This window comes from Solanum stenotomum, unplaced genomic scaffold, assembly GCF_019186545.1.
Source record: "Solanum stenotomum isolate F172 unplaced genomic scaffold, ASM1918654v1 scaffold19785, whole genome shotgun sequence".
Lineage (NCBI taxonomy): Eukaryota > Viridiplantae > Streptophyta > Magnoliopsida > Solanales > Solanaceae > Solanum > Solanum stenotomum.
In genome coordinates, this window is record NW_026025709.1 from 152,960 (window position 1) to 178,634 (window position 25,675).

Below are 25,675 nucleotides of genomic sequence, written 5' to 3' on the forward strand. Positions count from 1 at the left end.
AAAACTCAACTAAAAAGGCACTAATCCCTATTATTTTCAATTCTAAAAATTATTTTATCTTCTTCTTTGTTGAAATCTTCTTGAACCTCTCTTACTTTTCCCCCCAAAATTTTGAGCATATTTTTTTGTTGAAGGAAAAAAACTCTCCCCATCTCTCAAATCTTGCACAAGTATGTTTTTCGCTCTTGATTCTAGTCTTTATATATACATATATGATTATTGTGGTTATTTTTTATTTCTTCAACTAAAAAATCCCTTATCATTCTAAAATCAACAAAAAATTACAAATAATATTAGGTATGTTTCTATGTATTCAATTCTGAAATTAAGGTTATAATTATTTTGTTTAATATTTTGTTTTTATTTGTTAACTGTTGAATGAAGAGAAATCATTCATAATATTCTTTTATCTTCTTAGTTTATATTGAAGCCTAGTTTTTCGTTCATCTTGTTATTTACCGTCTCATTCATAAGTCAATGTAATTTTTTTTCAAATTTATTAACATTGTTTAGTATAGTCAAATATGTATGTTGTTAGCCTCATAAAAATTACAAATAATATTAGGTATATTTTTATATCTTGAACCCACTTCGTGAAAATCTTGGGTCCGCCACTGAATATATAGTGAAGATAATGGTCTTAGGAGTGACATAGGTTACAAGGTATAATGAAGGATAATGAGTGAAATAATGTATGAAAGGTTACAAAAGTTTTAATGGACAATGAAATTTTTCTTGGCTTAATGATCAAAAACCATCCGTTGGTTTGTTGACAAGCTGCAACAGTAACAAATATTGTAACTCCAAAATGGAGTAATGCACTAGTGAGTAATGTAGCAATCAATATTGCCATTAACATTCTGCAGCCCATGAGAAGTCAACCAAACGGCAGTATCAATGACTATGTGGCAATGTAAGAAATGTACACCCCTACAAAGAACCATAAATTTTACAATATCATAAATACCAAATATTACCCTATTTATGGTCTGATTTTTTCATTCTTCTAATTCCAAATATGAAGGATTACCATAATCCCATACACAATAAACATATCATGGAATTTTTTTCCCTATATAATAAAGATTATTGTATAGAATAAGCTTCACAGAAAAAATCATTTTAGACTTCTTTCAATTTTTTTGTTTTGTTTTCCATATATCAAACATGGAATTGAACTTGGAATTCATCTCCACAAAACTCATAAAACCATCCATACCAACACCACAACACCTTAAGAATTACAAGTTATCGTTCTTCGATCAGCTCGCAGAGAGGGAACATATGCCATTACTACTTTTCTATCCACAAGGTAGCAACATCAACGATGACAAGTTTGATGAGAAACTCGAAAAATCCCTATCCAGGATTTTATCTCATGGTTATCCTACAACAGGAAGGTTGTCAAGGGATCGATGATCAATCGATTGCCTTGACCAGGGTGTTAAGTTTACAAAAGCCAAAGTCAATCGTCAATTCAATGATTTTATCAATCAGGTCCAAAATGACCTTAATCTCGCCCTGTTTTTCTTCCCTCAAGACATCTAGAATTTGAAGGACATGAATTTTGACACTACTCCTGTAGAGAATAGTAGAAGAAAAGTATAATCGGGAACCTTCTGCTAGCCCAAGATCGTTAACCAAGGTCGGAAGATTCAACTAAAGAAAATGAGGAAGCTAGAAAGTTAAAAAGAGAATTTGGAAAGAAGAACTTTGTAATGGAAGAAGACTCTTTAAGTGCTTTTATTTTTCCTTGAATACAAATGTACAAGGCCATCTCCTATTTATACTAGTGTGGAATTCTAGATATATCTACAAGAAAAATCTAGATGACCCTATCTTTTAAATATCTAATAAGAATCTAGATTATTCAATACTTTACTCTAAGTATCTAATTATCTAGAACATCTAGATTATTCTTAAGTATAAATATCAAAGATATTTACTCTACCAAATTCTAGAAAGTTCTACTAAATATCTAAGATATTTTTTGTACCTCCAAAAAATCAACTTTAATTTTTCACACTCCCCCTTAAAGTGATTTTTTGGAAACTACCCCACACTTGTTGTGGAAGAACTCAAACGAAGCTTTAAGCCACGTATTGGTGAAGATCTCAGCAATTTCTTCCGAACTCCTCTTGCTTCATCAAATGATAAAGATTTTCCGTTATCGAATGAGCCATGTGAATTATCTCGTCGCTGAGTACCTAGACTCCCCCTTTCTCTTAACTTCCCTGCAGTTGTACTATCTGGAGATACATCTATGATGGATAAGTTTGGAACTCTGATGCTCAAAATTTTAGAACACGCTTCTTCCGATGCAACTCCATAATATTGAGAGATTTCATTAGTATTAGCCTCTTCATCTGATTCGGTGATGATATTGTCATCTATTTCTTGTGAAGCCTCAACACCATAGTAGGATACACCATCAGATTTCCTTTCAAACTCTTCAATAATATGTTTATCTGCTTTATAGATTTCGAAAGTTATATCGTCTATCGTTTCGCTTAAAATTTGGCCTTCAAGGTCAGCTTCTCTATCTATTTGATCAGCATTTTCTTTATTTGCTTCCAATATTTGATCTAAGCCAATGGCTGGCCTCAATATGGCTGATGATTGATCAGAGACTTCAACTTCCCATACATCTTCCTCAATACTTTCTCCATAAAGGTCTCCATCGGCATATATAGCTCCAGGCACTACTTGTTCAGAATCTAATTCCCTGATTTCTTCGATAGAAGCTACCATATCACCAGTATGAACATCCTCAAGAGTTTGTTGTTTCATATCGATGACTTCAGTGTCTTGCTTCTCCATGTGGTCAACAATATTATATTATGAATCCTCGATACAATCTCTTTCAAGGTTGATAGAAACCATATCATCTATTGTTCGAGCCTCAACTACAAAACACTTTTCCCACCCTTCTTCTTTTTCTTCAGCAACTTTTTAAGTCATATTGCTCTCCTTGGCTCGGCAATATCTTTTAATGTGTCCTACATTACCACATCGATAGCATCTGGGAGGCTTTTTACCATAATAGTTAGAAGGTTCTTCCTTCTTTCCAAATAAGCTTGAACCACCTACAGATCGAGTGTGCAGCATATCTCTTATTTTTCCTTTGAAGTTCCTCTTGTTGGCTACAAGAGCATATCCTTCTCCATTGTTGACAAATACACTAGCCAACTGTTTGGCAAGTAACTCTTGTGACGACAACAAATTCTCAAATTTCTCCAAGGATGGTTGTTGAGCCCATCCTTGAATTGACGTCACAAATGGAATATATTTGGGTTTTAAACCACAAATGACAATTCTTCTCTTTCGTGCTTCAGAGATAGCCTCTTTCGGATTCAACAAAGATATCTCAGAACATAAGTTCTTAATCTTCAAAAAATACTCGGAGATAGAAAAATTACCTTTAGTGGTGCTAGCCAATTCATTCTCCAATATCTGCAGCCGAGCTTCATTCTTCTTGTTGAACAAATGATCGAGGGTCCTTCATATTTCATTAGCTGATTTACACTTTATAATATGATCGAATAAACTGGAGGAGACCGTCCTCTTCAGAATGAACTCCGCCTTCGCATTAACCTGCTTCCACTTCTTGTACGCACTACTATTTTTCGGTCCGTCATCAGGAAGACTTGTGTTACTTCCATTCACAACATCCTACAAATCCTCGCCCATAAGGTATGATTCCATACCTTGTAATTAGACTGATTCAACAACTTCATCCCCAGTCCATTAACATGACTGCTAAAATCTATCTACACAGTTGAATCTACCACCAACCCGATCTTGAAATAACACTCACAAGCAAAAGAAAAGTATAATCGGGAACCTTCTGCTAGCCCAAGATCGTTAACTAAGGTCGGAAGATTCAACTAAAGAAAAAGAGGAAGCTAGAAAGTTAAAAAGAGAATTTGGAAAGAAGAACTTTGTAATGGAAGAAGACTCTTTAAGTGCTTTTATTTTTCCTTGAATACAAATGTACAAGGCCATCTCCTATTTATACTAGTGTGGTGATGCTTCTAGAAATTATTCTAGATATATCTACAAGAAAAATCTAGAGGACCCTATCTTTTAAATATCTAACAAGAATCTAGATTATTCTATACTTTACTCTAAGTATCTAATTATCTAGAACATCTAGATTATTCTTAAATAAAAATATCAAAGATATTTACTCTACTAAATTCCAGAAAGTTCTACTAAATATCTAAGATATTTTTTGTACCTCCAAAAAATCAACTTTAATTTTTCACAACTCCACCTATGGTTGTACAAGTGACAAAGTTCAAATGTAGTGGAATTGCTATGTCTATTAGTGCATCGCACCCTATAATGGGTGGATTCAGTAATTTCAAATTGGTTTACAAGTGGGCTAAAGTGTGTAAATTGGGGATTCCAGTAGATCAGATTGATTTCATGAGTTTTGATTTTGGTGAGATTCTTCCAGCAAGAGATTTATCGCGTATTTTCCCAAATCGTGTTCATCCGGTAGAATTAGAAGCAAAATTTATAGCTAAGAGATTTTTTATCAATAAACAGACGATATCGTCTCTCAGAGACAAGCTAACAGAGGCGATAGATTCAGGGGAACTATGCTTTAAGCCTTCAAGAGTTGAAATTATTACAGCAATTTTATGGAGGGCTTTAATTCGTGTTTCAGAAGCAAAACACGGATATTTGAGACGTTCATTAGTGTTTTTTCCAGTGAATTTACGCGGAAATATCTCTTTACCTTTAAAAGAAAACATGTTTGGGAATTATGTAATGGATGCTCCAATACTATTTGTACCCGAGAAGAACAAAATGGAGCTTCATGATTTTGTAACGTTGATTAGGAATTCGGTGCAAAAAGCTATTGATGCTTGTGCTATAGGTTCAGCTGATGATGTAATTGCGACTGTGGCTAATTCATACAAGGAAATTTTCGCGTCAAAAGAATGGGGAACTGACAATGATGAAGTTGACAAGTGTATAATTTCGAGTTTGTGTAAGTTTCCGATGAAGGATGCTGATTTTGGTCGAGGAAAACCGAGTTTGATGCATTTTGGATTGAGAAATTTTCATAGTTGTTGGATGTATGATGAAGAATGTGGAAGTATTTGTGTGCAAGTGGACTTAAAGGATAGTTATATGAGTTTATTTGAATGTGAAAGTGATATCAAGGCTTTTACCAATGGAAATCAAGAGCGAATTCAACTGCAGCCGTTACTGTAACCAGAAGAGCGTGAAATTCATTCTCAAGCACTTGCCATGCTTTTTTTTCTTATGAATTTTATAGTAATTCTATGAGTTATATTTACTTATCAATGTTGTTTCTTTGGACCATGATGTTAAGGCATTTGCTAAGTTTTTAGAGTTTTCTATGTTGTTTTTTCGGTCATCTCTCTAGTTTGAAATTAACTAAGTGTTCCTTACTCCAATATTACTTATAAGATTAGCTCAACCTTGTCTAATTATGAAAAAAAGAATAATGTGAGAGATATTCATGTGTTGGGATTAATAGCCAGACATTTTAATAGATATTTTATTTGCTTATAAAAATTGTTTTAGGGCACATATTTGAATAGATATTTTATTTGTTTTGAAATCTTCGTATATGTATTTCAAGCATAGTGAAAATCATCTACATTCTTTAATATTGCTTTAAAATTAATGTCCTTCATTCTTCAATAATTTGACATTTTTATCCCCTTATCTCAAACAAGTCAAAATTAGGGCTGTGCAAAAATCGAACCGGCCAATAAATCAAATTGAAAAAATGTTATTGGCTTATTGATTTATTTTTTTAAAAAAAATCTACCCCTCTCCTTCGAGCTTCCACCTTTTTTCTCCCTTAGTGACTCAAAGTGAGGAGTGTTTATCATTCAAGCAACTGTCTTTTGTCTAGTTTATTGTTATTGAGTTATTGGATTAAAGGGTTTTTAATGATTTTATAGATAAAAAAAATGTTATCGGATTATCAATTCGATTTTAATTTTTTTTTTTTTAGTTTTGAATTATTGAGTAAACCGATAACCCGGTAAGAATGTAGTCATTTCCTCATTTACCTCTACATAAATATAGTAAATATTTATTTCAGTATATATATTTTAATGGTTACTACCTTTAATTTGTCCTTTAGCCTTCAATTCACATTATTGTCCTACTTCTTTTATTTGTATTGCACTTGTACAGTTCTTTTCATTTTCATGGTAGTTAATACTCTTTCTATTTTAATTATGAACATTATGTAAAGTTACAGTATTATCCTGTCGAGCCAAATTATTTGAGAAGCCATATATTTATTTTATGAGCATTTTTTTGTTGGTTAAACCGAATCGTTAAAAGATCAAAAATCAATAAACCGAAAACCATATATTTTTTTCTATATAAAGGGGAAGAGATAAGTGCCACTATATATCTTAGCTTCTTCACTTGGTTGCTTAATCTCTCTTTTGCTATTTCACCACATCTATATACTCATGGCATTTCAAAAAGAAAACATGGAAGTTGAAATCATATCCACAAAATTCATAAAACCATCTTCACCAACTCCAAATCATCTCCAAAATTACAAGTTAGGTTTCTTTGATCAAACAACTGATGAGACACATTTACCTCTTGTTCTTTTTTATCCTCCTACCAACAACATTAATTTTTCAGCTCATGAAGAACAACTTGAGCAATCCTTATCTAGGATTTTAACTCATGTTTACCCTATTTCTGGCAGATTTACCGAGGATAACTCGATATCCTGCCAGGACCAAGGGGTTAAATTTATAAAAGCAAAAGTGAATAGTAAACTCAATGAATTTCTTGATAAAGCACACAAGGATGTCAACCTTTCATTGCTCTGTTGGCCTCAAGATTCATGGAATGTAGATGCATCCAACTTATTCGCCATGCCAGTTGTCATTATCCAAATTACAGAATTCGAGTGTGGTGGCTTGGCTCTATCCATGAGCCACGCGCACATTGCAATGGATGGTTACTCAACTTTTACTGTTATCAACGAGTGGTCCAAAGTGTGTAGACTTGAGATTCCTGTAGAGAAGATTGATTTCATGAGCTTTAATTTGGTTGATGTTTTCCCATCGAGAGATTTATCGAAGCTTCTCTTGCCTCGTGTTCCTCTAGAAGATCGTGTGGAGTCTAAATTAGTAGCCAAAAGGCTATACATCAATGAAGATTCCATTTCAAGGCTCAGAGAAGAAGTTGGAGACTTATGCACCTTTAAGCCGTCAAGAGTTGAAATGATCATGGCCCTCCTATGGAGGGCTTTAATCCGTGCTTCAGAAAAGAAGCACGGATATCTAAGACGTGCTCTAATGAACATCCCAATAAACTTGCGCACTAGGTTAATTTCTTTACCTCAAGTAGAAAAATCTTTTGGGAATCTTGGAGTTGACGCCCCTTTAAAATTCATACCTGGGGAGAACAAGATGGATTTGCACGAATTCGTGACATTAATTCATGACACTGTGAAGGAAACTATTATTACTTGTGACAGGACTTCACCAGAGGAAATAGTGTCCGCGGTGTCAAATATATATAATGAAAGTTTTCTAGCACAAGATTGGGGAGGAAGTGATGAAGTTGATAGGTACACAAGTTCAAGTTTGTGTAGATTTCCTATACAAGAAGCTGATTTTGGTTGGGGAAAGCCATGTTTGATGCATTTTGGGTCAAGACATGATCAAGTTTGCTGGTTGTATGATGCAGAATGTGGCAATGGGATTTGTGTGCAAGTGGATTTGAAGGAAGACTATATGCATCTATTTGAATGTGACAATGATATCAAGGATTTCTTTCAGTTTTAGAGTTTAGGTCTCTAAGATTTGGCAATTTTTATTTACTTTATTGTTGTTGTCGTCGTCGTTGTCATTTTAGATTTGGTAATATAATAAAGTTGCTTTTGTTATCTTGTTACAACTTAATTTGTTGGAGGGAGGGTATTAGTACTTTTACCCGATAATTTAGTGCATGCAAGTTTCAATTTATAAGACTTCAATCATCACACCATCCGACTTTAGCAAGATCTCAAAGGTCTTTCTTCCAGTCTTGTAATGGGGCTGAACTAAACGTATGGCCAATTTGACTTAGTGATGAAAAAACTTCATCAAGTGGATAATCTCTTGAAGCTGAAGTTGTGAATTTAATGAATTTTTCAAGTCTATTTTTGGTAGATTCATGGTGGTGTGTTGTATCTTTATTAACTAATAGTTTTTGTCGAAGACGGTGATTTCATGGTGGTGAGGAGAAAAATAGCAAACAGAACTATATCTATGGAGCGCAATTATTGATTGAAACTATAGCTATAGAGGTATATTATGTTTGCTATTTCTAAAATTCTCTATTATAACTTATCGATAACTATCCTTGTTTTTCAAAATATAAGAATTTTTATTAGTTAATTTTGATTATTAATATTTTGTCAGAATATAAAATATTATTTAGTTTTATTAAACCATCATTTTTCGTTAAATTACATTTTTTTTTATATATGTATCATTAATTACATTTATTTTAGCGCAGTCTATTAATTCACTGAATCACAGATATTTAATTAGCCCATGATTTTGAACCTGTAGTTTCGTAGAATGAGTGATTTTAAATTTTTGAGGGTGATGGATAATTTTTTAGATTTTTTATTTAACAGTTTCACTATTCATCTTCTTCTCCGGCGAATAGCTCGCTGGAGCTCCATGAGTCACCCACCTCCTCTTAAATCCAGACAGAACAGCCCCTTTAGGAACACCAATAAACAACATTGCTGGAATTGAACAACCCCCTTTTTCATTGAATTAAATGATGCATCAGGATATATGCGGAATATAATAAAATATTACAATTTAGTCTTTCACACTACACCGGTTGAGACATCTCTAATTTTCAAACATTTATCAATATGTGTCCACATCCTCAGTCTATTTGATTTAATAGTTTCGAAAATAGATATTAAATAACTATAACTTTATTTTAACTTCGCCATATAAACATGTCAACAAAGTTATACACTATCATGCTGTCTTTGCATTGGTTTCTCTATGAAGAGATAACTCATAAAGTGACTTTGATATATGCACTGAGAAAAAGACTTAAAAGTGTAATAAAGTGACTTTTTTTAGAAGAATCCTATGATATAACGAGCATATTATTAGAGTATTTCTTTTATCTTAACGTGTTAGGTGATTTTATTTGTTTATCAAAGTAGCTGTTTAATTTTGAGGTGACGGGAATCCAATACCCTCCATTTTTTTGTTTACCAAAGTCCTCAATTGACAGCACACTTGTTTTTCTTGAGACCTCAATGCACATGTAACATGTTTTTTTTTTTTATTAGTTTTTGGTATCACATTGAAATTTGATCAAGTTCAGATTCACGTCGAAAAGTTTCATATTGAAAGGTAACTTAAATTTGAGATCTTTGATTAAAAATAAAAAAATATTTATCACTCCACCAGAATTTTGATTGATGCACGTGTTATCTGAGGTTTTCAAGTTTTCTTTTAAATAAGGGGTCAGTTGAGTAGTACTATTCACTACAAGAAAGTGAAGATACAACGACATTTGAGTGCAGAGAATTATCCACCATTTAAAAAAATGTCGATAATTAATAAGCGACATTTATTTACGATAAATAGAAAAATGTTATTTAATTTTTTAGACATATAAATAAATGTTTGTAAGAAATACAATGACATTTATTCACGACATATATAAAATGTGACTTAATAGAACTCCAACAGATTATAGCATTGTATTCTTATTTTTTTTTACAGCTACACAGTAAAACATCTTTTAGTGATCAAATGGACAAGACTTGGTTGTATTGTGATATTTTTTTTCTTTTGCGTCTTCTTCTTATTATTAAAACAAGAAATAACACGTGATATGATTATTCAACTTGAAAAATATATCCTCACAGTGAAAATATTATTTTACATAATAACAAGTGATATATATTACATAATTTGATATATATATGCCTGTGCTATTTATATATTATTTTATTTAATTGTATGAGTCAAATAACTAATATAAGAAAAGTTATAGCCAACGAATCTGCATTATTAAATTCAAATTTATCCTATTTTAATATTTTTATATAATAGTTTTATTTAAATTATATTTTATGTTTGAATTGTATTTCATATTTCTTTAAACAAAGTATTCTAGTTCAAATTATTTATTTCAAAAATGTATGATCAAACATAACTCTAGATTCAATTTTAATTTTTATAAAATAAAATTAAAAAAATCATTTTCATGATCAAATATCACGAAAAGTCTTATTAAGTGACATAATTCATGATAGTACTCATTGGTAGGTGGGAAACCTAATCTCCTATCTGCTTCTTCGCATTAACTTCAAATTATAATCTGTTTGTTCCTAATTGATTGTCCACTTTTGAATTAACACACCTATTAAGAAAAACAATGATTGACATAGTAAGTTTACCATTTTACCCCTATTAATTATGAAGTAGATGAATTAATAACTTATGATTTTCAAAAAATTCTACTTTTTTCAAAATAATTAATTGAGGATATAATAGGTAAAAAAATTTGTCATTTCTTGATTTGTCAAAATGGACAAGTAAATAGGGACAACAAAAAAAAAGAAAAATAAACAAGTAATTAGGGACAGAGGGAGTATATGGTGTTTATTTTTTATGCCTTTTTTTTCAAATTTAAAAATCATTAATTAGAAGATGTCTTTGTAGTTTTTATTTTTTAATGATAACTACTATTAAAAATAGAATTTAAAAAATAATAATTAATTATCTAAACTTTTAAAATGATTGATAGTTTAAGTTATTTTTTTTAAAATTTTACGGTAATTAATTTGAGATAAAAGAGAGAGTGATAGAATAATATTTAAGGAGGGAAAACTGTCATCAAGAAATCATTTCCACAATCATTTTCCCAATATTTTTTATTTTATTATCATAAATAGAAAGCATTGTAGACCTATCAACTTGTGTTTTCAAACCTTCTAAAATTGTCTTTTTTTTCCCTCTTAAAATTTTAATCACATAAAAAATGGATTTTAATGACCAAATTCAAGTTAAAATCATGTCCAAAAAACTCATAAAACCATCCTCACCAACACCAAATCACCTCCAAAATTACAAATTATCTTTTTTTGATCAACTAGCTGAGCAAACACATATGCCATTTGTTCTATTTTATCCCAAAAATAACTCTAATTAGCCCAAAAATTAATTACATTTAATTTAGCGCAGTTTATTAATTCACTGAATCACAGATATCTAATTAGCCCATGATTTTGAACCTGTAGTTTCGTAGAATGAGTGATTTTAAATTTTCAAGGGTGATGGATAATTTTTTAAATTAAGGTTGAATAATTTTCAGATTTTTTATTTAACAAACAGTTTCACTATTCATCTTCTTCTCCGGCGAATAGCTCGCCGGAGCTCCATGAGTCACCCACCTCCTCTTAAATCCAGACAGAACAGCCCCTTTAGAAACACCAATCACAACATTGCTGGAATTGAACAACCACACAACCCCCTTTTTCATTGAATTAAATGATGCATCAGGATATATGCGGAATATAATAAAATATTACAATTTAGTCTATCACACTACACCGGTTGAGACATCTCTAATTTTCAAACATTTATCAATATGTGTCCACATCCTCAGTCTATTTGATTTAATAGTTTCGAAAATAGATATTAAATAACTATAACTTTATTTTAACTTCGCCATATAAACATGTCAACAAAGTTATACACTATCATGCTGTCTTTGAATTGGTTTCTCTATGAAGAGATAACTCATAAGAAATCGAATGCGCCAAAGTTTTCTTTCTAACATTTGATTAAGTGCCTCTAAGGGTGTGTTTGGTATGAAGGAAAATGTTATCCATGGAAAATATTTTTCTTTTTGACTTATTTTCTCATGTTTGGTTGGTGACTAGAAAATATTTTCCGAAAAAGATTTTTAGTGTTTGACTATGAATGAAAAATGTTTTTGAAAAATATCTTTTATTTATACTAGAGTAGAAAATAATTTTTGAGATAAAAGAGAGAGTGAGAGAATAATATTTAAACGTGGTAGGTGGGAATACCCAATCCCCTCTCAAACAGTAAAAAAATGTATTTTTTGTATAATAAACAAGTAAAAATGAACAATAACATATTTTGTGCGAAATTTTCACATACTTGAATCTAAACATTAACATAGTTTAATTTTTCACAACGTAAGGGTGGTGGTAGGAGGACATTGTGAATCTAGAACGGATCTTGTGACGGTGTCGGGTGGGCCGTGTTGATCGTAGACAACGGCAGTGGATGGCGGAGACATGGTGGTTGGGAAGTTTACGACGGAGGTCTGTTTAGGGACGACCAAATTTGAGTGATGAGAAAACATTATCCTACAAAATTTGATGTATTGTATTAAAGTGTTTTTAAGTTTTCACTTGGAAATATTTGGGGAAAATGCAGCTATTTATAATTAAAAATGATAATAGTAATAATACGGAAAATGATTTAAAATATCTCATAATTATGTGATTTGGTACAAAATTATCCTTTATCTATTTATTCAGATATAAAATGCTTTCGACGTCAATCTTTTGGCTCTTTTTTGTCCTTATCTTTAACGGTCTAATTAAATAATAACCTCAATTAACAAATTCATTACAATCTTGTTGATTACCCTAACAATTAATTGAGTTAATTAAAAATATCACAAAACATCCACCTACTCCAAAAAAGATTTACTATGACGTTGTGGGGCTCAAATTGTCTTGTACCATCAAGAAAACTTGTACAGGATCCACTAACTTTTAGACATTGTGGTGCTCAAATTGTCATTTAAAGCATTCAATGAAACGAGAGAATGCAAAGTTTGTGTGGAAATTGAAAGAAAAAATTATATATTATAAGATAAAATAATATTATTTGTATACACTTTAGTCTTTTCAAACTCGCGTTATTTGTAAAAATGGTTTTATATTATAAGATAAAATAAGATTGTGTATATTCTATTCTCGTTAAATTCGAGTTACTTTTATATTATATATTTGATATATGCACTGAAAAAAAGACTTAAAAGTGTAATAAAGTGACTTTTTTTAGAAGAATCCTATGATATAACGAGCATATTATTAGAGTATTTCTTTTATCTTAACGTGTTAGGTGATTTTATTTGTTTATCAAAGTAGCTGTTTAATTTTGAGGTGACGGGAATCCAATACCCTCCATTTTTTTGTTTACCAAAGTCCTCAATTGACACCACACTTGTTTTTCTTGAGACCTCAATGCACATGTAACAATTTTATTTTTTTATATTAGTTTTTGGTATCACATTGAAATTTGATTAAGTTCAGATTCACGTCGAAAAGTTTCATATTGAAAGGTAACTTAAATTTGAGATCTTTGATTAAAAGTAAAAAAATATTTATCACTCCACCAGAATTTTGATTGATGCACGTGTTATCTGAGGTTTTCAAGTTTTCTTTTAAATAAGGGGTCAGTTGAGTTGTACTATTCACTACAAGAAAGTGAAGATACAACGACATTTGAGTGCAGAGAATTATCCACCATTTAAAAAAATGTCGATAATTAATAAGCGACATTTATTTACGATAAATAGAAAAATGTTATTTAATTTTTTAGACATATAAATAAATGTTTGTAAGAAATACAATGACATTTATTCACGACATATATAAAATGTGACTTAATAGAACTCCAACAGATTATAGCATTGTATTCTTATTTTTTTTTACAGCTACACAGTAAAACATCTTTTAGTGATCAAATGGACAAGACTTGGTTGTATTGTGATATTTTTTTTCTTTTGCGTCTTCTTCTTATTATTAAAACAAGAAATAACACGTGATATGATTATTCAACTTGAAAAATATATCCTCACAGTGAAAATATTATTTTACATAATAACAAGTGATATATATTACATAATTTGATATATATATGCATGTGCTATTTATATATTATTTTATTTAATTGTATGAGTCAAATAACTAATATAAGAAAAGTTATAGCCAACGAATCTGCATTATTAAATTCAAATTTATCCTATTTTAATATTTTTATATAATAGTTTTATTTAAATTATATTTTATGTTTGAATTGTATTTCATATTTCTTTAAACAAAGTATTCTAGTTCGAATTATTTATTTCAAAAATGTATGATCAAACATAACTCTAGATTCAATTTTAATTTTTATAAAGTAAAATTAAAAAAATCATTTTCATGATCAAATATCACGAAAAATCTTATTAAGTGACATAATACATGATAGTACTCATTGGTAGGTGGGAAACCTAATCTCCTATCTGCTTCTTCGCATTAACTTCAAATTACACTTTCTCTATTCCTAATTATTGGTTCAGTTTTGAATTGACACACCTATTAAAAAAATAATGATTGGCATAGTAAGTTTACCATTTTACCCCTATTAATTATGAAGTAGATGAATTAATAACTTGAGATTTTTAAAAAATTCTACTTTTTTCAAAATAATTAATTGAGGATATAATAGGTAAAAAAAATTGTCCTTTCTTGATTTGTCAAAATGGACAAGTAAATAGAGACAACTAAAAAAAGAAAAATGGATAAGTAATTAGAGACAGAGGGAGTATGTGGTGTTTATTTTTTATACGTTTTTTTAAAATTTAAAAATCATTAATTAGAAGATGTCTTTGTAGTTTTTATTTTTTTAATGATAATTATCATTAAAAATAGAGTTTAAAAAATAATAATTAATTATCTAAACTTTTAAAATGATTGATAGTTTAAGATATTTATTTTTAAAAATTACGGTAATTAATTTGAGATAAAAGAGAGAGCGATAGAATAGTATTTAAACGGGGTAAGTGAGAAAAGTGTCATTAATAAATCATTTCCTCAATCATTTTCCCAATATATTTTATTTTATTATTATAAATAGAAAGCATTGTAGACCTATCAACTTGTGTCTTCAAACCTTCTAAAATTGTCTATTTTTCCCTCTTAACATTTTTTGTCACATAAAAAATGGATTTGAATGACCAAATTCAAGTTAAAATCATGTCCAAAAAACTCATAAAACCATCCTCACCAACACCAAATCACCCCCAAAATTACAAATTATCTTTTTTTGATCAATTAGTTGAGCAAGCACATATGCCATTTGTTCTATTTTATCCCAAAAATAACTCTAAAATTACCACTAATACTATGGTACAACATCTTAAAGAATCACTTTCTAAGATTTTGACTCATATATATCCTGCTGCCGATAGATTTCATGAAAATAAAATCTTCAATTATTTATCAAGATCAAGGTGTTACATTAATAAAAGCGAAGGTTAATCATCGTATGAACGATGAATTTATTTTCCTCAGGATCAGTGGAAATATTATTTTACATAATAACAAGTGATATATATTACATAATTTGATATATAAGTACTGTTTGAATATTATTTTATTTAATTGTATGAGTCAAATAACTAATATAAGAAAAGTTATAGCCAACGAATCTGCATTATTAAATTCAAATTTATCCAATATGTATATTTATTATAAAATAGTTTTATTTAAATTATATTTTATGTTTGAATCGTATTTCAAATTTCTTTAAACAAAGTATTCAAGTTCGAATTATTTATTAAGAAAATATATGATCAAACATAACTCTAGATTCAATTTTAATTTTATTAAAATAAAATTAAAAAAATCATTTTCATGATCAAATATCACGAAAAATCTTATTAAGTGACTTAATACATGATAGTACTCATTGGTAGGTGGGAAACCTAATCTCCTATCTGCTTCTTCGCATTAACTTCAAATTATACTCCCTTTGTTCCTAATTACTTGTCCACTTTTGAATTGACACACCTATTTAAAAAAAAACAATGATTGACATAGTAAGTTTAACATTTTACCCCTGTTAATTATGAAGTAGATGAATTAATAACTTAAGATTTTCAAAAAATTCAACTTTTTTCAAAATAATTAATTGAAGATATAAAAGGTAAAAAAAATTGTCCTTTCTTGATTTGTCAAAATGGACAAGTAATTAGGGACAGAGAAATATGAGGTATTTATTTTTTATAGGTTTTTTTAAAATTTAAAAATCATTAATTAGAACATGTCTTTTGTAGTTTTTTTTTTATAATGATAATTATTATTAAAAAGAAAATTTTAAAAATAATAATTAATTATCTAAACTTTTAAAATGATTGATAATTTAAGATTTTTATTTTTAAAAATTACGGTAATTAATTTGAGATAACAGAGAGAGTGATAGAATAATATTTAAAAGTGGTAGGTGGGAAAATTGTCATTAAGAAATCACTTCCTCAATCATTTTCCCAATATATTTTATTTTATTATTATAAATAGAAATCATTGTAGACCTATCAACTTGTGTCTTCAAACCTTCTAAAATTGTCCTTTTTTCCCTCTTAACAATTTTTGTCACATAAAAAATGGATTTTAATGACCAAATTCAAGTTAAAATCAAGTCGAAAAACCTCATAAAACCATCCTCACCAACATTAAATCATCTCCAAAATTACAAATTATCTTTTTTTGATCAACTAGCTGAGCAAACACATATGCCATTTGTTCTATTTTATCCCAAAAATAACTCTGAAATTACCACTAATACTATGGTACAACATCGTGAAGAATCACTTTCTAAGATTTTGACTCATTTATATCCTGCAGCTGGTAGATTTTATGAAAATAAATCTTCAATTATCTGTCAAGATCAAGGTGTTACATTAATAAAAGCCAAGGTTAATCATCGTATGAACGATGAATTTATTTTCCTCCGGCTCATTGGAAATATTATTTTATATTATAACAAGTGATATATATTACATAATTTGATATATATGTGCTATTTAAATATTATTTTATTTAATAGTATGAGTCAAATAACTAATATAAGAAAAGTTATAGCCAACGAATCTGCATTATTAAATTCAAATTTATCCTATTTTTATATTTTTATATAATAGTTTTATTTAAATTATATTTTATGTTTGAATTGTATTTCATATTTCTTTAAACAAAGTATTCTAGTTCGAATTATTTATTTAAAAAATGTATGATCAAACATAACTCTAGATTCAATTTTAACTTTTATAAAATAAAATTAAAAAAATCATTTTCATGATCAAATATCACGGAAAATCTTATTAAGTGACATAATTCATGATAGTACTCATTGGTAGGTGGGAAACCTAATCTCCTATCTGCTTCTTCGCATTAACTTCAAATTATAATCTGTTTGTTCCTAATTGATTGTCCACTTTTGAATTAACACACCTATTAAGAAAAACAATGATTGACATAGTAAGTTTACCATTTTACCCGATTAATTATGAAGTAGATGAATTAATAACTTATGATTTTCAAAAAATTCTACTTTTTTCAAAATAATTAATTGAGGATATAATAGGTAAAACAATTTGTCATTTCTTGATTTGTCAAAATGGACAAATAAATATGGACAACAAAAAAAAAAAAATAAACAAGTAATTAGGGACAGAGGGAGTATATGGTGTTTATTTTTTATGCCCTTTTTTTTCAAATTTAAAAATCATTAATTAGAAGATGTCTTTGTAGTTTTTATTTTTTAATGATAATTATTATTAAAAATAGAATTTAAAAAATAACAATTAATTGTCTAAACTTTTAAAATGATTGATAGTTTAAGTTATTTTTTAAAAAATTTTACGGTAATTAATTTGAGATAAAAGAGAGAGTGATAGAATAATATTTAAGGAGGGAAAACTGTCATTAAGAAATCATTTCCACAATCATTTTCCCAATATTTTTTATTTTATTATCATAAATAGAAAGCATTGCAGACCTATCAACTTGTGTTTTCAAACATTCTAAAATTGTCTTTTTTTTCCCTCTTAACATTTTAATCACATAAAAAATGGATTTTAATGACCAAATTCAAGTTAAAATCATGTCCAAAAAACTCATAAAACCATCCTCACCAACACCAAATCACCTCCAAATTTACAAATTATCTTTTTTTGATCAACTAGCTGAGCAAACACATATGCCATTTGTTCTATTTTATCCCAAAAATAACTCTAAAATTACCACTAATACTATGGTACAACATCTTGAAGAATCACTTTCTAAGATTTTGACTCATGTATATCCTGTTGCTGGTAGATTTCATGAAAATAAATCTTCAATTATTTGTCAAGATCAAGGTGTTACATTAATAAAAGCCAAGATTAATCGTCGTATGAACGATGAATTTATTTTCCTCCGGTTCATTGGAAATATTATTTTATATAATAACAAGTGATATTTATTACATAATTTGATATATATGTGCTATTTAAATATTATTTTATTTAATTGTATGAGTCAAATAACTAATATAAGAAAAGTTATATATAGCCAACGAATCTGCATTATTAAATTCAAATTTATCCTATTTTTATATTTTTTATAAAATAGTTTTCTTAAATTATATTTTATGTTTGAATCGTATTTCATATTTCTTTAAACAAAGTATTCAAGTTTGAATTATTTATTGCGAAAATGTATGATCAAATATAACTCTAGATTCAATCTTAATTTTTTAAAAATACAATCAAAAAAATCATTTTCATGATTAAATATCATGAAAAATCTTATTAAGAGACATAAACATGATAGTACTCATTGGTAGGTGGGAAACCTAATCTCCGATTGCTTCTTCGCATTAACTTCAAATTATACTCCCCCTGTTCCTAATTACTTGTCCACTTTTAAATTGACACACCTATTAAGAAAAATAATGATTGACATAGTAAGTTTACTATTTTACCCCTATTAATTATGAAGTTGATGAATTAATAACTTAAGATTTTCAAAAAATTCTACTTTTTTCAAAATAATTAATTGAGGATATAATAGGTAAAAAAAATTGTCCTTTCTTGATTTGTCAAAATGGACAAGTAAATAGGGACAACTAAAAAAAGAAAAATGGACAAGTAATTAGGGACAGAAGTAGTATGTGGTGTTTATTTTTTATATGTTTTTTGAAAATTTAAAAATTATTAATTATTTTTTAATGATAATTATTATTAAAAATAGAATTTAAAAAATAATAATTAATTGTCTAAACTTTTAAAATGATTGATAGTTTAAGATATTTATTTTTAAAAATTACGGTAATTAATTTGAGATAAAAGAGAGAGTGATAGAATAATATTTAAGGTGGGAAAAGTGTCATTAAGAAATCATTTCCTTAATCATTTTCCCAATTTTATTTTATTATTATAAATAGAAAGCATTGTAGACCTATCAACTTGTGTCTTCAAACATTCAAAAATTGTCTTTTTTTTCCCTCTTAACATTTGTGTCACATAAAAAATGGATTTTAATGACCAAATTCAAGTTAAAATCAAGTCGAAAAAACTCATAAAACCACCATCACCAACACAATATCACTTCCAAAATTACAAATTATCTTTTTTTGATCCACTAGCTGAGCAAACAAAAATGTCATTTGTTCTATTTTATCCCAAAAATAACTCTAAAATTACCACTAATACTATGGTACAACGTCTTGAAGACTCACTTTCTAAGATTTTGACTCATGTATATCCTGCTGCTGGTAGATTTTATGAAAATAAATCTTTAATTATTTGTCAAGATCAAGGTGTTATATTAATAAAAGCCAAAATTAATCGTCGTATTAATGAAGAATTTATTTTCCTCAGCCTCAGTGGAAATATTATTTTACATAATAACAAGTGATATATATTACATAATTTGATATATATATTCATGTGCTATTTATATATTATTTTATATAATTGTATGAGTCAAATAACTAATATAAGAAAAGTTATAGCCAACGAATCTGCATTATTAAATTCAAATTTATCCTATTTTTATATTTTTATATAATAGTTTTATTTACATTATATTTTATGTTTGAATTGTATTTCATATTTCTTTAAACAAAGTATTCTAGTTTGAATTATTTATTTCAAAAATGTATGATCAAACATAACTCTAGATTCAATTTTAATTTTTATAAAATAAAATTAAAAAAAATCATTTTCATGATCAAATATCANGCAAATTACAGAAATCACATACTTTTAAGACAAATTTACAATCTATCCCTTAAAAGTTTATAATTACAGAAATCCTTCAAACGGATATAATAATATAAGCACTGATACATTAATGTGATGCGCGAGATACGATAATATAAGCGCTGATACATTAATCTGATGCGCGAGATACATTAATCGTTAAGTAAGATATTATACATTTTATACATGATACATTAATCTGATGTACATTTTATACATGATACACTAATCTGATGCGCGAAAATGAGAGATTTTGGAGATTTGTAAAACTTATAAGGGATAATGGTAATAAGTAAACTAAAAGGTGGGATTTCTGTAATTTTTCCTATAATTATTTTGTTTAATATTTTGTTTTTATCTGTTAACTGTTGAATGAAGAGAAATCATTCATAATATTCTTTTATCTTCTTAGTTTATATTGAAGCCTAGTTTTTCGTTCATCTTGTTATTTACCGTCTCATTCATAAGTCAATGTAATTTTTTTTCAAATTTATTAACATTGTTTAGTATAGTCAAATATGTATGTTGTTAGCCTCATAAAAATTACAAATAATATTAGGTATATTTTTATATCTTGAACCCACTTCGTGAAAATCTTGGGTCCGCCACTGAATATATAGTGAAGATAATGGTCTTAGGAGTGACATAGGTTACAAGGTATAATGAAGGATAATGAGTGAAATAATGTATGAAAAGTTACAAAAGTTTTAATGGACAATGAAATTTTTCTTGGCTTAATGATCAAAAACCATCCGTTGGTTTGTTGACAAGCTGCAACAGTAACAAATATTGTAACTCCAAAATGGAGTAATGCACTAGTGAGTAATGTAGCAATCAATATTGCCATTAACATTCTGCAGCCCATGAGAAGTCAACCAAACGGCAGTATCAATGACTATGTGGCAATGTAAGAAATGTACACCCCTACAAAGAACCATAAATTTTACAATATCATAAATACCAAATATTACCCTATTTATGGTCTGAGTTTTTCATTCTTCAAATTCCAAATATGAAGGATTACCATAATCCCATACACAATAAATTTCCCTATATAATAAAGATTATTGTATAGAATAAGCTTCATAGAAAAAATCAATTTGGACTTCTTTCACTTTTTTTTTTGTTTTCCATTTATCAAACATGGAATTGAACTTGGAATTCATCTCCACAAAACTCATAAAACCATCCATACCAACACCACAACACCTTAAGAATTACAAGTTATCGTTCTTCGATCAGCTCACAGAGAGGGAACATATGCCATTAATACTTTTCTATCCACAAGGTAACAACATCAACGATGACAAGTTTGATGAGAAACTCGAAAAATCCCTATCCAGGATTTTATCTCATGTTTATCCTACAGCAGGAAGGTTGTCAAGGGATCGATGATCAATCGATTGCCTTGACCAGGGTGCTAAGTTTACAAAAGCCAAAGTCAATTGTCAATTCAATGATTTTATCAATCAGGTCCAAAATGACCTTAATCTTGCCCTGTTTTTCTTCCCTCAAGACCTCTAGAATTTGAAGGACGTGGATTTTGACACTACTCCTGTAGAGAATAACAGAAGAAAAGTATAATCGGGAACCTTCTGCTAGCCCAAGATCGTTAACTAAGGTCGGAAGATTCAACTAAAGAAAAAGAGGAAGCTAGAAAGTTAAAAAGAGAATTTAGAAAGAAGAACTTTGTAATGGAAGAAGACTCTTTAAGTTCTATTATTTTTCCTTGAATACAAATGTACAAGGCCATCTCCTATTTATACTAGTGTGGTGATGCTTCTAGAAATTATTCTAGATATATCTACAAGAAAAATCTAGATGACCCTGTCTTTTAAATATCTAACAAGAATCTAGATTATTCTATACTTTACTCTAAGTATCTAATTATCTAGAACATCTAGATTATTCTTAAGTATAAATATCAAAGATATTTACTCCACCAAATTCCAGAAAGTTCTACTAAATATCTAAGATATTTTTTGTACCTCCAAAAAATCAACTTTAATTTTTCACACTCCCCCTTAAAGTGATTTTTTGGAAACTACCCCACACTTGTTGCGGAAGAACTCAAACGAAGCTTTAAGCCACGTCTTGCCACGTCTTGGTGAAGATCTCAGCAATTTTTTCCTAACTCCTCTTGCTTCATCAAATGATAAAGATTTTCCGTTATCGAATGGGCCATGTGAATTATCTCGTCACTGAGTACCTAGACTCCCCCTTTCTCTTAACTTCCCTGTAGTTGTACTATCTGGAGATACATCTATGATGGACAAGTTTGGAACTCTGATGCTCAAAATTTTAGAACACACTTCTTCTGATGCAACTCCATAATATTGAGAGATTTCATTAGTATTAGCCTCTTCATCTGATTCGGTGATGATATTGTCATTTATTTCTTGTGAAGCCTCAACACCATAGTAGGATACACCATCATATTTCCTTTCAAGCTCTTCAATAATATGTTTATCTGCTTTAGAGATTTCGAAAGTTATATCGTCTATTGTTTCGCCTGAAATTTGGCCTTCAAGGTCAGCTTCTCTATCGATTTGATTAGCATTTTCTTCATTTGCTTCCAATATTTGATCTAATCCATTGGCTGGCCTCAATATGGCTGATGATTGATCAGAGACTTCAACTTCCCATACATTTTCCTCAATACTTTCTCCATAAAGGTCTCCATCGGCATATATAGCTCCAGGCACTGCTTGTTCAGAATCTAATTCCTTGATTTCTTCGATAAAAGCTACCATATCACCAGTATGAACATCCTTAAGAGTTTGTTGTTTCATATCGATGACATTAGTGTCTTGCTTCTCTATGTGGTCGACAACATTATATTATGAATCCTCGATCCAATTTCTTTCAAGGTTGATAGAAACCATATCATCTATTGCTCGAGCCTCAGCTACAAAACACTTTTCCCACCCTTCTTCTTCTTCTTCAGCAACTTTTTAAGCCATATTGCTCTCATTGGCTCGGCTATATCTTTTAATGTGTCCTACATTACCACATCGATAGCATCTTGGAGGCTTTTTACCATAATAGTTAGAAGACTCTTCCTTCTTTCCAGACAAGCTTGAACCACTTATAGATCGAGTGTGCAACATATCTCTTATTTTTCCTTTGAAGTTCCTCTTGTTGGCTACAAGAGCATATCCTTCTCCATTGTTGACAAATACATTAGCCAACTGTTTGGCTAGTAACTCCTGTGACGACAATAAATTCTCAAATTCCTCCAAGGATGGTTGTTGAGCCCATCCTTGAATTGACGTCACAAATGGAATATATTTGGGTTTTAAACCACGAATGACAATTCTTCTCTTTCGTGCTTCAGAGATAGCCTCTTTCGGATTCAACAAAGATATCTCAGAACATAAGTTCTTAATCTTCAAAAAATACTCGGAGATAGAAAGATTACCTTTAGTGGTGCTAGCCAATTCATTCTCCAATATCTGCAGCCGAGCTTCATTCTTCTTGTTGAACAAATGATCGAGGGTCCTTCATATTTCATTAGCTGATTTACACTTTATAATATGATCGAATAAACTGGAGGAGACCGTCCTCTTCAAAATGAACTCCGCCTTCGCATTAACCTGCTTCCACTTCTTGTACGCACTACTATTTTTCGGTCCGTCATCAGGACGACTTGTGTTACTTCCATTCACAACATCCTACAAATCCTCGCCCATAAGGTATGATTCCATACATGTCTTCCATACCTTGTAATTAGACTGATTCAACAACTTCATCCCCAGTCCATTAACACGACTGCTAAAATCCATCTACACAAACAAGTTAAATCTACCACCAACCCGATCTTGAAATAACACTCACAAGACAATCCACAACTATGGCTCTGATACCATGTAGAGAATAGCAAAAGAAAAGTATAATCGGGAACCTTCTGCTAGCCCAAGATCGTTAACTAAGGTTGGAAGATTCAACTAAAGGAAAAGAGGAAGCTAGAAAGTTAAAAAGAGAATTTGGAAAGAAGAACTTTGTAATGGAAGAAGACTCTTTAAGTGCTTTTATTTTTCCTTGAATACAAATGTACAAGGCCATCTCCTATTTATACTAGTGTGGTGATGCTTCTAGAAATTATTCTAGATATATCTACAAGAAAAATCTAGAGGACCTTATCTTTTAAATATCTAACAAGAATCTAGATTATTCTTAAGTAAAAATATCAAAGATATTTACTCTACTAAATTCCAGAAAGTTCTACTAAATATCTAAAATATTTTTTGTACCTCTAAAAAATCAACTTTAATTTTTCACAACTCCACCTATGGTTGTTCAAGTGACAAAGTTCGAATGTGGAGGAATTGCTATGTCTATTAGTGCATCACACCCTATAATGGGTGGATTCAGTAATTTCAAATTCGTTTACGAGTGGGCTAAAGTGTGTAAATTGGGGATTCCAGTAGATCAGATTGATTTCATGAGTTTTGATTTGGTGAGATTCTTCCAGCAAGAGATTTATCGAGTATTTTTACAAATCGTGTTCATCCAGTAGAATTAGAAGCAAAATTTATAGCTAAGAGATTTTTTATTAATGAACAGACGATATTGTCTCTCAGAGACAAGTTAACAACGGCGATAGATTCAGGGGAATTATGCTTTAAGCCTTCAAGAGTTGAAATTATTACAACAATTTTATGGAGGGCTTTAATTCGTGTTTCAGAAGCAAAACACGGATATTTGAGACGTTCATTAGTGTTTTTTTCCAGTGAATTTACGCGGAAAAATCTCTTTACCTTTAAAAGAAAACGCGTTTGGGAATTATGTAATGGATGCTCCAATACTATTTGTACCCAAGAAGAACAAAATGGAGATTCATGATTTTGTAATGTTGATTAGGAATTCGGTGCAAAAATCTATTGATGCTTGTGCTATAGGTTCAACTGATGACATAATTGCAACTGTGGCTAATTCATACAAGGAAATTTTCGCATCAAAAGAATGGGGAACTGACAATGATGAAGTTAACAAGTGTATAATTTCGAGTTTGTGTAAGTTTCCTATGAAGGATGCTGATTTTGGTCGAGGAGAACCGAGTTTGATGCATTTTGGATTGAGAAATTTTCATTTGTTGGATGTATGATGCAGAACGTGGAAGTATTTGTGTGCAAGTGGACTTGAAGGATAGTTATATGAGTTTATTTGAATGTGAAAGTGATATCAAGGCTTTTACCAATGTTTTTGAAAATAAAGAGCGGATTCAATTGTAGCCGTTACTATAACTAGAAGAGCGTGAAACTCATTCTCATTCTCAAGCACTTGCAATGCTTTTTTTCTTATGAATTTTATAGTAATTCTAAGAGTTATATTTATTTATCAATGTGTTTTATTGGACCATGATGTCAAGGCATTTGTTAAGTTTTTAGAGTTTTCTAATTTGTTTTTTTGGTCATCTCTCTAGTTTGAAATTAACTAAGTGTTCTTTACTCCAATATTACTTGTTAAAATATTACTTATAAGATTAGCTCAACCTTGTCTAATTATGAAAAAAAGAATAATGTGAGAGATATTCATGTGTTGGGTAGCCAGATATTTG

The 25,675-nt window shown here is 29.7% G+C and overlaps 1 protein-coding gene and 2 pseudogenes across 1 annotated transcript; all 3 read left to right on the forward strand.

Annotated features, from left to right (window-relative positions):
* Positions 1–1,167: 1,167 nt before the first annotated feature.
* Positions 1,168–5,257, forward strand: LOC125850861 (pelargonidin 3-O-(6-caffeoylglucoside) 5-O-(6-O-malonylglucoside) 4'''-malonyltransferase-like; annotated as a pseudogene).
* Positions 5,258–6,418: 1,161 nt separating this feature from the next.
* On the forward strand, positions 6,419–7,991 carry LOC125850862 (acyltransferase Pun1-like). The gene has a single exon (XM_049530705.1). The coding sequence runs from the start codon at positions 6,477–6,479 to the stop codon at positions 7,812–7,814; it is 1,338 nt and encodes a 445-aa protein (XP_049386662.1). The 5' UTR covers positions 6,419–6,476; the 3' UTR covers positions 7,815–7,991.
* A 13,245-nt stretch (positions 7,992–21,236) lies between these two features.
* LOC125850859 (pelargonidin 3-O-(6-caffeoylglucoside) 5-O-(6-O-malonylglucoside) 4'''-malonyltransferase-like) lies at positions 21,237–25,361 on the forward strand (annotated as a pseudogene).
* The last annotated feature ends 314 nt before the right edge of the window (positions 25,362–25,675 follow it).

Excerpts from the sequence above, each read along its gene's own strand:
- LOC125850862 (XM_049530705.1), top strand. The coding sequence starts at position 6,477 with ATGGCATTTCAAAAAGAAAACATGGAAGTTGAAATCATATCCACAAAA.